We start from the raw sequence: 15,540 nt of genomic DNA, 5'->3' as shown, positions 1-15,540 counted from the left end.
CACAAACATTTCAAAACAATCCATAACACTTGAGAATTATCTTTTCATGTGAATAATCAGTTTCAAAGCTACAGATATTAAAAAATCAAATAATAGTTTATCATCATCTGAAAGAGAAAATGGAATACAAACAGATATCCAAATTATGTATTTCGGTAAAAATATTGCTTTGAAACCAAATATCTCTTTTAACTTTTCCCACACATCCGACCAAAAAAGAACAAGATTAGGACATTCCACCAAGAGATATATAAGAGTTCCTTTGTTTTTTTTACATGACCATCAGAGGTCAACTTTTGAAGACCCAGATGGAACAGAATGGCATAGAATCCTCATTGTGAGAAGATACCATGTCACTGAAGAGCAGCTCCTAACTACATGTTCACTTCTTGCTCTCCTTTCAGATAACAATTTTCCTCTAAGACAGAATAAAGGCAACTGTACTGAAGGTTGGATTCTTTTATTATGTCCTTGAAGATCTCTATATATTTCTCTTTATCTGCTTTAACTCTTTCAAGTACACCAGAGTTTGGATTCATTCACTGAGAGCCAAAAGTCACACATCTTTGTATCACAAGCCCTCCCTCCCCCAAATATAGACCTCTGGGTTACTGTTAGTCCCCATGCTTTCACTATTGGTGAAAGGTAAAATAGTGTTTAAGCATATTATAACAAATCTATTACTATATTATGCTAGTGTCATTGGGAGCAGATTAAAAAGCCTAGTTATACAAATTTACAACACTACTAATGTCTTATTTCTTTCTCTCTTAGCCCAGCAGCACATCTCCAGCTCTTGGTCATGGAGAAAATGAAAGGCAAAAACCAAACCTACGTGACAGAGTTCATCATGTTAGGATTTTCTGACCTCTCCAAGCTGCAGAATTTATTGTTCATTGTGTTTTTGCTCATGTATATTCTCACTCTATTGGGAAACATCAGCATCATCATAGTAATTAGAATCGATCCTCACCTTCACACACCCATGTACTATTTTCTCACTAACTTATCATTTGTAGATATCTGTTACTCCTCAACAATCACTCCGAAGGCTTTAGCAGACTTCAGAGTCAAGAAAAGCACCATCGCCTTGTTTGAATGTGCTGCACAGCTGTACGTTTTTGGAATTCTGGCAACTGCTGAGAGCTTCTTGCTGGTAGTGATGGCGTATGATCGTTATGTGGCAATATGTAACCCATTGCTTTATACTGTCATAATGACTAGGAGAGTTTGTATCCTACTTGTGATCAGTGTGTATATGATAAGCATGGTATATTCATTAATACAAACTGGTAATATATTTTCTATGACCTTCTGTGGATCCAATGAGATCAATCATTTCTATTGTGATATCCCTCCACTTTTGAAACTCTCCTGCTCTGATACCTTTTTTAACGAGATGGTGTTATCTGTTCTTGCTGGCATTGTTTCTGTTGTAATCGTTACGGCACTAGTTCTCTCTTACACTTTTATTATTTCTGCAATCCTGAAAATCCGCTCATCAGAGGGCAGGCGCAAAGCTTTCTCCACCTGTGCATCTCACTGCATCTCAGTGATTTTATTTTTTGGGACTCTAATTTTCATATATGTAATTCCAAGTTCCCATTTCTCTCTGTACATAAATCGTGTGGTTTCTGTAGTATACACAATGGTAATCCCTATGGTTAATCCAATGATCTACAGCCTCAGGAACAATGATGTGAAACAAGCACTAAGAAAAGTCTTGGAGAAAAAATGGTTTTGTTAAGCAGAGAATTTCTCTCATGTTTATTTTTATGTTTATGTTTAATAAAATTTGATAACCACTTAGCTCAGTCAGATCAAAGCGGTGTACAATAATAAAAATTTTATTTAAAATAATAAAAGATCTGCAGAACTAAATAGGAAAGTATCTCAATCATTCATACAAGAGAGATAATTAGCCGCTCATATGGTGAGCCACAGAAGAGTCCAGCCAATCATGTGGGAGCACATCCCTCCAAAGCAATGTTTAAAAAAATAACTTTTGAATGGAAATTTAAATTTTTTAAAACTACCTTCAGAACATATGAAAACCGGAAGTCAGTTCCAAAGGAAAGGTGCCAACTAAAAGAATGCTGACTCCTAGGTAAAAACCTATATAGCCTTAGAAGGCTAAGGAATCACCATTCTAAAATCAACAATGGACCTTAAAGTCCTCTTAGGTCTATAGGGCAAAGCTATAGATGCCAAATAACCAGGATCCTGATTATAGTAACCTCTATGTGCCCAACAAGTAGTTTAAAATAAATTCTAAATTTAAGAAGTAGCCAATGAAAGTGAATGAAAAGAGGAGTAATGTGGTCACACTGATGCCCCTGCCCCCCCCCCCCCCCAACCAGATCATTGTATTTTCTGATGTCTGTAAACACTTCAGTTGATGGGTAGATAATCCTGCAAAAAAAAACCACAAAAAAGGAAAACAGCGAAGATGACTAACAAAACAAAAATAATCAAAAAATTAAAAACAAGAAAATATCAAATTTGTATTTATACAAATACATAAAAAAGTAAAAAATGAAAAGGACGACACTTGTTCATAAAAAAATAAAAACACTTTATTAGCCAAAGGATAGCAGGGAGAAAGGGACTCGACACAGCTGTGTTTCGGCCATACAGGCCTGCGTCAGGAGTCTATACAAATCAAAACATACAAATAACATCAAATAATAAAAGCATATAAATATAAAGAGACATTCCAAATATATAAAACATTCAATTATTACAAGACAAGTTGGATGAAAATTGACTGAACTGTTCTATTATATAGTCATCCATACATCATCCATACATTATTCCTACTTCACTTCCATATTATGTATTTTCCCAGAAGTATGACTATTTTTGATATATAATAGAACAGTTCAGTCAATTTTCATCCATTATATTTGGTTTTATGCTCATCTGACAACTTGTTTTGTTAACTAAATTCATTATTTTTAAAAGATAGATTGCATCAGAAGTAAGCAGTCAATAACTGATAAGAGAGGCCTGCCTAATAGAATCATACCCCTATATTTTATATTAATTAGATAGCAGTAGGGATGTGCAAACTTTTGAACATGAAAGATAAAATGAAACAAATGAGGCCATTTTCAGTTCATTTCCTCTACAGAAACTGAATGGACATGGGGCAAGAAGGATTAAAAATCCATTCAATTTGGTACCCCATTGTCTGTGAAGCCAGGAAAATAATATTTACTTATGCCTGGTCATTGTGAGGTTTGCCAGAAATTAAACCTATTAAAAACTTGTAGCTGAAGACTCAGACATTGCACAGTCAAGATATAAACCAGTGAATAGTTATTCTTTCAGCAAGTGGAAAAGCAACTATCAGAGAAGCCCATATGAACAAAATTTCTATAAGACACCAAGAGGATATCTATTTCCTTGGTGTCTACCTCGACTAAATGGCCCCTCAAGGTTCCTGGGTATGGTCCCTCTGACTCTGGAACCATTTTGGGAAGGGAAATGAAAAAGGAAGAGTCACTTGACCTAATCTGTAAAAGTTCGGACATGCATAGCGTGGTCCTCTTCTTCTAACTCCATGACTGCTAATGTCTTCATGAATCTGAAAACAGCTCCATTTCTCTCTGGGCATTTCAGAGAGAAAGAGAGAGAGGAGAGAGAGGAGAGAGAGAGAGGAGAGGAGGAGAGAAGGATGAGGAGAGAGAGAGAGGAGACGAGAGACGAGAGCAGCTTGCATTAGGATAGTGCAGATCTTCAGGAGTTGGGAAGAGATGAAGCAGAACACAGACACAGGGCTCGAAGCGCAGAGAGACTAGCACTGATTGAGTTCCTTGCTGAGAGAAAAGTCTGTGTGACTAAATGTAGTCGTCAGGGTAGTTATGCCAAGTAAACTTGGTGTAAATGCATACACCTAAATTAGGTGTGGACCGGGTGTGCACATAGTTTTTAGAAATGCCCACAACCCACCCATTGCACACCCCTTTTTCAACTTAGAATTTACGTGCATTACTAGAAGAGGGTCAAATTGCATAAACAATGGCAGGAAGAACATAAGAATATAAGATAGCCATACTGACCAATGGTCCATCTAGTCCAGTATTCTGCTTCCAACAGTGACCAATCAAGGTCACAAGTACATGGCAGATTACCCAAATAGTAGCAATTTTCCATGCTATCAATCCCAGGCAAGCAATGGCTTCCCTATGTCTGTCTCAATAGCTGACTATGGACTTTCCACCAGGAACGTGTCCAAACCTTTTTAACCCAGATATAACTAACCGCTGTTACCACATCCTCCGGCAACAAGTTCCAGAGCTTAACTATTTGTTGAGTGAAAAAAAATATTTCTCCTATTTTTTTAAAAGTAGTTCCACCAGTCAGAAGGGCAAAATGGCACCAGAAGCAGAATGAATACCCCAAGGGAATGAAAGAGCTCAAAGCAACACCAAAATTGGTGAGAAAACACTAAGGCACATTGGTGACAATTCTATGAATGGGCCCTTAGGTGTAGCAACATCGATGCAGTGCAGAGAATGCCTATTCCAGGGTTGCTCAATGACAGTCTTCGAGGTTCGCACCCCAGTCTGGTTTTCAGGATTTCTCCACTCAATATGCATGGGATCTATTTGCATGCTCTGCCTCCATTGTATGCAAATAAATCTCATGTATTTCATTGTAGAAATCCTGAAAACCCAACTGGGTTGCAGACCTCAATGATTGACATTGAGCACCCCTGGCCTCCATAACCAATCTGAGTGCTGAGATTTCATTATAGTATTCTTGCTTAAACCCACATCAGTGCAGGCCCAATTGGGAATGCCTAAGTGCGTCAAGCAGGTTCTTGTGACATGGATGGCCCACTGCTAGAAAGAGGATACTGGGCTAGATGGACTATTGGTCTGACCCAGCACACAGCCTTACGTCATCACGTTCGAACGTTAAACCTGATGTCCATTTGCTTTGGCGCCATTATTTTTGTTTAAAAGACTGGCAGCAGGACTGTCTCACCACTTTTACAAGTTGTTTAAACAACCAGGATATTACAAGAGCTATATTTTTACATCGCGGCTATATTTCTCGACAGATACGTTGACTTTGAAAAATCTCCTCATCTATTGAGGCATTGAATTTATACATTTTGTACACTTCTTAACCAAATCCTGACCCCTGAGGCAGGCGTTGTTTAACGCCGAAACACGGCCTGTGTCAGGTCACCTGTTAATAAAGGATTCCTATTGTCTCAGTCTTAAGGCCCAGTGTTGCTTTTTTGTCCAGAAAAAACAAAGACCATGTTCAAGTATATAGTGTCATATTCATTGTTGATTTAAATCTTGAATTGATAATGAATGTGACTATTGGGTAGACTGGATAGACCGTTCAGGTCTTTATCTGCTGTCACTTACTAAGTTACTATCCAGCTCATTTTCGAAAGTGATCGCCGGCCATCTTCCGACATAATCGGGAGATGGCCGGCGATCTCCTGAACCCTACCAAATCGGTATAATCGAAAGCCGATTTTTTTGACACCCTCGCCGCTTTCCCATTGTGGAGCCGGCGAAAGTTCAAGGGGGCGTGTCGGCAGTGTACCGAAGGCGGGACATGGGCGTGTTAAGAGATGGCCGGCTTCACCCGAAAATGGAAAAAAATAAAACCGGCGATGACGAGCATTTCGCCAGTTTCACTTGGTCCCTTTTTATTCACGACCAAGCCTCAAAAAGGTACCCCAACTGACCAGATGACCACCGCAGGGAATCAGAAATGACCTTCCTTTATTCCCCCAGTGGTTACCAACCCCCTCCCACCTTAAAAAAAACCTTTAAATCATTTTTTGCCAGCCTCTTGCCAGCCTCAAATGTCATACCCAGCTCCATGACAGCAGTATGCACGTCCCTGGAGTAATTTTTAGTGGGTGCAGTGCACTTCAAGCAGGTGGACCCAGGCCCATTCCCCCACACCTGTTAAACTTGTGGTGGTATATGTTGAGCCCTCCAAAAAAAAAACCAAACCCATGTACCCACATGTAGGTGCCCCCCCTGCACCCCTTAGGGCTATGGTAGTGGTGTAAAGTTGTGGGGAGTGGGTTTTGGGGGGATTTGGGGGGGCTCAGCACCCAAGGGAAGGGAGCTATGCACCTGGGAGCTATTTTTATTTTAGAAATGCCCCTAGGGTGCCCGGTTGGTGTCCTGGCATGTCAGGGGGGCCAGTGCACTACAAATGCTGGCTCCTCCCATGACCAAATGCCTTGGATTTGGCCAGGTTTGAGATCACCGGCATTAGTTTCCATTATCTGCGAAAACCGATACCGGCCATCTCAAACCCGGCCAGCTCTGACATTGGCCGGAGACAACCATATTAACGAAGAAAAGATGGCCTGCCATCTTTTTCGAAAATATGGTTGGCTCTTCCCGCTTGCGGAGTCGGTCCTGGAGATGGCTGGCCAAAGAGATGGCCGGCGCAGTTCGATTATGCCACTCTACATTGCTATTTTTGTTCAATTTCTGTTTTGTTGTAGGACTGTGTTCTTGCCATTACCTTTGCCTGTACTCAGGCTCTGCCCCTTTGGATGATCCCAAGATGATATCATCACATCTATACTTTTCACTTTTGACTAGCTGTGGCATCGCACTGAAGGAAAACACCAAGGAGGAGGACTTGAATTTTTTGGTGCTCATTGGGGTGGCTCTTTGGGTGGATCCTTGGGCATACTACAATGTATTTTTTCTATGGTATAATTTCCTTTTTTATTTTGTGATACTTTGTAGGTGAGTTAAGTGTTTTTCGTTGTTGTTCTTGTTGGAAACGCAAATGGGTATGTTGGTCCACTGCTCCAGCGTTATGGAAACAGCAACCTGAGTTGCCATCCTGGTCAGACCAAAGGTCTCTCTCACACCATATCCTGTTTCCAGTAATGGACAATCCAGGTCACAAGAACCTGGCAGAATCCAAAAAATTGCAGGATTTCATGCTACTAATGTCCAGGTCTACATTATTAGGGATTTATAGAGTTTACCTCTAGGAATTTTCCCAAAACATCTTTATTCCTCACAATCTGTTCTATTTATTTAATAATTATTTATTAATAACAAGATAACATAACAAACAAGGGCCTCAGACATGGATATTGATTGTAATTGTAATCCAGCTGTCCAGGGGGTTTAGAGTTAGTTTTATTTTTGAATATAATAGATTTATCCTGAAGAAGGCAGCTGGAATTCTCAGGCTTATGTACGGAAAGTGTAAATGATAATAATGATGAGGTATCACAGCAGGTGTTTGAATTTCTAAAGTTAACAGGGGATGGGTCTGACAGGCAAACTTACAGAAGCTGCTACTTGGGCAGTGGTCCAGGGTAGCATGCCTCAGGACATTTACATTAACATGGCCCTTTGATACATGGAGGGACTTTGGGATGCTACCTATGGACAGAAGCAGGCCTATCTTCTGAGATGAGCCCCTTAACAGGTAATCCAAGATAAGTTTAATCTTACTAATAACCCTCTGAATACCATGTTTAGCAACCATCTGCCCTGACTTGAAACACACTTCAGGAATATATGTGGGATTTATTTATTTCATCCCACCTATTTGCAGGCTCAATGTGCTTTTATTGTTCCGTCATCTAATAAAGCTGTGTCTATTTATTAAACACTGAATCAGGATGTCAGTATCTGTTTTATTCCAGAAACAGAGAAGAGGCAGAACCAGGAGAGGAAATGGGAGACTGCTCATGGCTGCCCCAATTGCTGTTTCTTACTAAAATGTAATAATCTTTAGTGCAAAGCAAGTTCTGAAAACCTTGTTGTGTGATGGTTTTCTACAAATGTATAATAAATGCACTGTGATCTTTTACGCTGAATTTTAAATCAAAATTGCATATTGCAAACTATTGCATGACTGGCTGGTGGTTGGGAGGCGGGGATAGTGCTGGACAGACTATACGGTCTGTGCCCTGAAGAGGACTGGTACAAATCAAAGTAGGGTATAACAAAAAGTAGCACATATGAGTTTGTCTTGTTGGGCAGACTGAATGGACCATGCAGGTCTTTTTCTGCCGTCATTTACTATGTTACTATGTTACTATATTTGTAAAGAAGCTAACATGCAAATGTTAACAATGGGAGTTCACACAAGAAACCCCTGTACAATATAATATTTTAGTGCTTTTTGAAATAAATAGTTCATGTAGGTATATCAGTTCAGGGTTTCTCAGTCATTGTTCACAGACAAATACAACAGGTTAGCATTACAATATTCTCCAGATATTAATTGAACATTAGAACTTTTTCTTTGTGCACCTGAAAACTTTTTTTTTTAACTTTGGAATACTTCAGGGATCCAATCCCTTGTCACAAACAAACAAAGAATGTGTATTTACTCCTACCATTATTTTTATTCACACATCATTGAACGGCAAGAAAGATCCACTTCCTCCTACTTGGATAAGTCTCACTGACTGGGTCATACTCTGATCTTCAGCGACATTTACCTGGATTGTGCCCCCAACGCATCAGTATCTGGTTAACCTCACGGTGGTTGAGGTGGCACTGCCAATAATCTGGAGCCCAAATCACTAACTGGGTAAGTAGAATTGCTCAAGCAGTGTTCCTAGCTATGCCTAGTAAGTTATCTGGATACTGGCACTGAATTTCTGGGTGTTCAGTTGGCCCTAGAAGTTTTCTGGCACTGCTGGCACAGAATGAATATCGACTGGGACAAAAAGAAACATAAAGGGGCCCTTTTTACGAGGGCTTGGTAGGGCTACCACACGGGTAGTGTGCACCAAAACAGCATTTACCGCTGGGCACTCCCAGGCTCCTTGTTGGTAATTCTGTTTGTGGCGCACATTGTTCCTGGGGTAGAATATAATTTTCTACTGCAGGGGGTGTTCCCGGTGGTAATCGCAGTGAGGCCACATTTCCATGTGCTGCCTGATTTCCACCAGGTTAGTGCCTGAGCTTTTACCACCTACTAAATAGGTGGCAGTAAGGCTCAGGCAGTAAATGGTTGCATGCTAATTTTAATATTAGTGCATGGCCATTTAATGCTCCATTAGAAAAAGGCCCTTTTCCTGCTGCAGTAAAGTGTCCTAGTGAGCAGCACTAGTGTGGGACACTTTACTGAGCCTTAGTAAAAGGACCCCCAAAGTAAGGCTGTCTGTTACTGGACTTTGGCATTTATTTTTACTCTGATGCATTCACTAATCCACACAGTCCTAAAGTTGCTGAAAACATTTCTTCAGTTTTCTCTCTCTCCTGCTGAACCTCTTATTCATGCAACAGTTTAACTCTTCTTGCATGCATTTTTTAAGTTCCTCTTTGATTTTCTTCACATCCTCTTTGATTTTCTTCACATGCTCTGCCACTCAGAACTCTGCTGTTCTCCTGACCTTCCTTTATATTCACACTGATCAAGTCAGTTCTTGCAGTTTTCTAGCTTCCATGGTCCTTACAAGATCCAAGATTCTTAATTTAGCTTTTTCCTAGCTTCTTTCTCTCCCTCCTTCCTAGGGAGAGGGCATTAGATAGGTTTTACCTCTTTAGCCCAGGTGTGCCATTCCTTACTATCTCCTCACTCTATTGACAGGTTCCTGTAGCTAATCTCATTCTTCCTACTCTCCTGAAAAAGAAAGAAGAAAGAAAGAAAAGAAAGAAAGAAAGAAAGAAAGAAAGAAGAAAGAAAGAAAGAAAGAAAGAAGAAAGAAAGAAAGAAAGAAAATTATACCTAGCTGGCACAAAAACATATAACACAGGTTGCATAAATTGCACACTTTTATATAATGGAAGATATGTGCATATATGGCTAAATCCACTCACCTCTGCTATCTTTCTCCACAGAATTCCATTTTTTGGTCTTTATAAAATTATGTTTAAATCCTTATCTATATGTACGTGTATGCTTATATACTCCCAAGGCAATTTTGTAAATGTCGATTTCTGTCTACTTTGTGCAGCTCCAGCATACATAAATTACAAGCTTGGCAAAGGAAGGTATATGCATGCATATTAATTTCCACTGAAATATTACAGTATAAAAAGCACGCTCACATATTAATACCCGCTATTTAGAATGACAAAGCTTCTTTAGTTAGTGTACATTCATATGTGCATATTTTATAAATTACTTAAATATGCAAATATTCTTCTTAATCTAGACCATCAAATCATACATCAATGTCCCTAAATCCAAAGATAGCAGCCTCTTTACATATAAAATACTTTCAGACTTATCTGGTGTAAGGAACTCAAGTATCATGTTTTGGTTTTAAAAAGTTATCCCACAATGATTTACATACCAATATCGTCATTGGTCCGTACCTCTGTCCTTCCTAGTTATAATACTTTCTTTTCTGTTAATGTAATTTCTTGATAATAACTATTAAATAGTTACTCATCTCAAAACTTGCAGTTATGCACTATAACACGTAGCATCTGATTCATTTATAACTGCTGATTATTGGCACCAATGATGTTTGCAAGGGTTCCATAATTCTAGGAGACCAATAGTCAGACCGAGGGAGTTAGACTGGCTAACTCCTGCAGTCGCGCTAAAAGTGGATATTCAATTCTGTGCCGTTTCCAGTGACCAGCATTAAATATCCGGTTTACTTTTGGGTGGTTTAAAGATAACCGGCTAAGTCGATATTCAGACTTAACCGGTTATCTTTAAACTGGCTACAGATATCCCACTTTTTCACATGGCCAAATATGTTGCTAAATTGGCTTTACAAATCAGTGAATAGCCGGTTTTATCGGGCAATATAACCGGCTATCTGCTACCCGCTAACTGGGGATATTTAGCAGGGGATAACTGGCTATCACCCGCTGAATATCGGTGGATAGCCGATTAAGCACTATTTAACCGGTCAATAGTCATTCTGGCTGGTTAAATAGTGCTGAATATTGAGGGGTAGGTGTCTGTTTATAGTGTAGGCTCCATAGGAACTGATTGTAGATATGCAAGCAAATTAATTAGCTAACAAGCCGTTAACTAGCAATAAATTAATGTAAACAATCAATTATTGCAGTTAATTGGTAGTGATTAGATTTTTTTTTTAATTATAAGAAGTCTTTATTAAGTGTATAGTCAAGTGTATAGTGATTAGATTTTACACGTGCATCGTGGTGTGCACTCTTTTATAAACTGATATCTCAAAAAAACACCGCAGCAGAGTTAAAGTCTATATTAGAAAAGTTTATATTAGAAAAGGGGGAAATGTCTCAACCAATGCGGCAATTATTATCAAAGAATCTTATTGCACGCACAAAAAGTCATCATAGACTAAAAACCCCCATGAAAAGAAAAATAATCAATATTTTATTATTATTTTCTTCTTAAATTTAGTGCTTCACACAGGTAGGTTGTAGTGATGTGTACTCTCTTTATATCACATAATGAATTATTTGTAAGTGCACACAACCACTTATCTTAGAAATGTCTCTCCAGCTTGCGTATTGATTCCAACGGTCCCGTTTCGAAATCCTTCTTCAGGGACCCATACCACAAGACCTTCAATGACAAACAGTGCTTTGTGCTGGAGGACACATTTCTAAGATAAGGTGGTGTGCATCTTACAAATAATTCATTATGTGATATAAATCCCAATGAGTCAGCCAAGTGCTGTATCAAAAAAAGTTCTCTAGGTATGACCAGAAATGATACAATCTGATCAAACAATTGTCAGTTGGTATAACTATCAAATTCTACTAGAATATAATTTTCCTTTAGTAAATCTAAATATTCCCAATAATTATAGCAGTTTCATCAATGTAAAATGCAAATTTATAACCAGCTGGGAGACTAAGTTTTTGTTTTTGCCTAGGACTGGCAGAACCTTTCCACAAAGTTAGAATGCTACAGGTAACAGGTAACAAGCTTCAGTATATTTGTGCTTATGTTAATAAAAAGTTTGGTTTCATTTTCATGCGCTGGTCTGGATGCATTTGTGAAACCTTACTAAAATATTTTGCTCTGAAAATTAAGAGAGAAGACCCCCACTTAAATCTTATCATTAATTAAATAAATAAGCCTCAACTGCTTGGAGAAAGCAGAAAACTCCAATACGGCGAACCCTCATCAGCTTCTGTAGTGAACTGCAAAAACAGCAGTGGAAAACAACTCCTCAGTGATAGCAAAAACCACTACTGGAAAAAACAGCTACTCACGTTTATAAATAGCTAAGCAACTTATGGTGTCTTCTCAACTCAATTTTCTACATGTACAAAAATCAGCTCCACAGGATAGAGCTTCACTTAGCTTTTATAGCAATGTTGTTCCTTTTGAGAAAAACAAATGTTTCAAACTTCCATCCAGGATTGTACTGTTGAGGCTGCCAAAAGCTCAAATACATAACCCTGACAAGGGTCCCCTTTGTTTTACTGAGCTGCTTCAGGAGGAGAAACTTCACACAACATGTATTTGTGAAAACTCATGCCCAACCCTCACTCACGCTATCACATATTGTTCTGATGGTGGGATCTGAGCTTTCTTTATTTAAAAGAAGTCAAATTTACTAACCTCCAGGTTTCTGGGCCTCATTGCAGCACATGCATGTAGGGTAAAGGGAGCTTTGCACTAGAGAGGTACCGGATGAAGTTTAGTCAGTTTTGAATATTGTAGTGCTGAGGTGTAGTCTGGTAAATCTGGTCTGAAGAGGCCAGAGGAACTGGAGCCACTACATGTCATGGTGAGAGGTTGGGTTTGTATATGGTAGGCCAGAAAGTGTATGAAATTTCAAGATGGTGGCCAGTTATGTGAGCTGATCCATTTCTAGCTGTTGTTGGAGCAGTTGGAAACTCTGAATTGGACTGAGAAATTGAGCATTAAAATTCAGAAAGGATCTACGACTTTAGTCATGTTTTCCAATTGCTGGTCACATACGTTGTCATTGGATTACTTTCTGGTTTTGTTTCTCTCTCTTGTCCCAGCAGCACTTATCCAGCTCTCTGTCTTGGGGAAAATGAAAGGCAAAAACCAGACTTCTGTGAATGAGTTCATCCTGTTAGGATTTTCTGACCTTCCTAAGCTGAAGAGTTTACTGTTTGTTGTGTTTTTGGTCATGTATATTCTCACTCTACTGGGAAACTTCAGCATCATCACGATAATTAGAATTGATCCTCACCTTCACACACCCATGTACTATTTTCTCACTAACTTATCATTTGTAGATATTTGTTACTCCTCAACGATCACCCCAAAGGCATTAATTGACTTCAAAGAGGAGGAAAACACCATCTCCCTGTTTGAATGTGCTATGCAACTCTTTATGTTTCTAAACCTGGGATCAGCAGAGTGTTTTCTGTTGGCAGTGATGGCGTATGATCGTTATGTAGCAATATGCAACCCTTTGCATTATACTGTTGTGATGACTAGGAGAGTCTGCACCCAGCTAGTGACTGGTGTGTACACTGTTAGCACAGTATATTCCTTATTGCACACTGTTAATATATCTCAGTGAATTTCTGTGAATCAAATGAGATCAACCATTTCTATTGTGATGCCCATCCACTGTTAAAGCTCTCCTGCTCTGATACCTCCTCTAATGAGATAGTATTATCTATTCTTGCTGGCGTTTTTGGTTTCCTAGCAGTTATACCAATAGTCCTGTCTTACATTTTAATTATTTCTGCAATCCTGAGAATCCGCTCTTCAGAGGGCAGACGCAAGGCTTTCTCTACTTGTGCATCTCACTTTTTCACTGTGAATTTATTTTTTGGGACTCTAATCTTCATATATGTAATCCCAAGTTCCTATTTCTCTCTGTATACAAACCGCGCACTCTCTGTAATATACACAATGGTAATCCCTATGGTAAATCCCATGATCTACAGCCTCAGAAACAAAGATGTTAAACAAGCACTAAGAAAAATGAAAAGATAATTTTGTTATGCAAAGAATTTCCTGAACAAGGCGCCTCATGTTGTGTTTGACATCATAGAAGTTGAGTCAATGTGCAATAAAATATTTGAAGTGTGGGCACTTGGAGATTGTTGTTTATTTGGAGTGGATTGCATATGAAATTCTTCTACCTTGCATGCACTTTTTACTTACCACCTTTCTCTTGTTCTTCTCTTGCCTCCCTCCCCCCCCCTCATTTCATCTTCCCTTATTCCTTTGACAACTTCAGTATTCTGCTTCCCGCCTGCCATTCACTGCTCCATTACTTGGGCTTCTCTGATTTAGCTTCAGCTGAGTCCAAAGACCTGGTATCATGAAGAACTGCAGGCCAGTGGCGTTCCTAGGGGGCTGGCACCCGGGGCGGATCGCCGATGCGCCCGCCCCCCAGGTGCAGCGCCCCCCTGATGCAGCGCGGACCCCCCCCCGTGAAAGGACACCCCCTGAAGGAACCCCCTCCGCCGGGCTGGTGCCGCGCGTGCCTGTCCTCCGTTGTTCCATGCTTCTTCTCTGCCCCGGAACAGGACCTGTTCCGGGGCAGAGAAGAAGCATGGAACAATGGAGGACAGGCGCGCGCGGCACCCCCCTGGCGGTGTGCACCCGGGACAGACCGCACCCACCGCCCCCCCTAGGAACGCCACTGCTGCAGGCTGAACTGTGTCTGCTACATCAGCTCCTTTCCTGTGGCTCCTCACATTCTAACACATAGAATGTGTTCTCTAGCCATAGCCATAACCATAACCTTCCTGTTCTTCTCCAAATCTTGTTTGTTGACAGAGAAGATGAGACAAAGCTGACAGAGCAGGGGGGACCCTGATGTTGGAAGGGGGGCACCAAAATCTGATGCAACTTGCAAGCACTATAACTGTTGTTGCCTGTGTGCTGGCCACGTACAGCAATATAGGAAGGAACATCAAAACATCTTAAGTACTGGGCTTTTCCCCATCTAATTTGCTGCTACCACCATTGCTGTGCCCGCTGTCACTGCCACATCAGTAGCAGAAGGGAGGGAGATAGGTTTGAGGGGAAATGCTTGACTAATGGAAGGGAGAGAGAGAAGGGGCAATTTTGGACCAGGGAGAGAGGGAGTGGTGCTAGATGGGCAGGTGAAAGAGAGGAGAGAGAAGGAAGAGATACTGGACTATAGGATGAGAGAAAAAAGGGTATTGCTGGACAGGTGGGCAGGAGGGAGGAAGCAGAGGGGGAAAATATTGGGCAGGGAGGAGAGAGAGAGAGAGGGAGTAATGTTGGATGCAGGGCTGGCATAACACAATACATGTCCCACCCCTTCTAATAGGAAGTCATCAGAGGGAGTGGGACATGGCAGCATTGAAATGCAGATCTGTAGAGGATGACCTCACATCAGCACTATAGTGGCAGTGGGCCTATGGATGTGTGGAGGCAGCAACAGCAGTAGTAACAGTACTGGGAAATAGCTGCAGAGGAGGTGCTGGCAACCCTAGCTCTGGTCCTGAGAGGATATGAGTCCTGAACAAACACATCAGAACAGAATGCAAATGCTCTCACTCTTTCTCCTTTCATTGCCGATGCAAGGACATTAGGCACTCTTGCTAAACCTTCTTTCTGCACCCTTCCCCTTGTTTAGTGGTGCACATTGAGGTCACGTAAATGTGGCAAGGTCACACGTAACTTACAGTATTC

The 15,540-nt window shown here is 40.4% G+C and overlaps 1 protein-coding gene and 1 pseudogene across 1 annotated transcript; both read left to right on the top strand.

The window, feature by feature from the left end:
- Positions 1-811: 811 nt before the first annotated feature.
- Positions 812-1,747, top strand: LOC115460524 (olfactory receptor 1052-like). Its single transcript, XM_030190293.1, has one exon. It carries the CDS (start codon positions 812-814, stop codon positions 1,745-1,747), a length of 936 nt encoding a protein of 311 aa, XP_030046153.1.
- An 11,196-nt stretch (positions 1,748-12,943) lies between these two features.
- LOC115460525 lies at positions 12,944-13,863 on the top strand (annotated as a pseudogene).
- The last annotated feature ends 1,677 nt before the right edge of the window (positions 13,864-15,540 follow it).

This window comes from Microcaecilia unicolor, chromosome 1 (genome assembly GCF_901765095.1).
Source record: "Microcaecilia unicolor chromosome 1, aMicUni1.1, whole genome shotgun sequence".
Lineage (NCBI taxonomy): Eukaryota > Metazoa > Chordata > Amphibia > Gymnophiona > Siphonopidae > Microcaecilia > Microcaecilia unicolor.
This window is presented reverse-complemented; position numbering and strand designations above follow the sequence as displayed.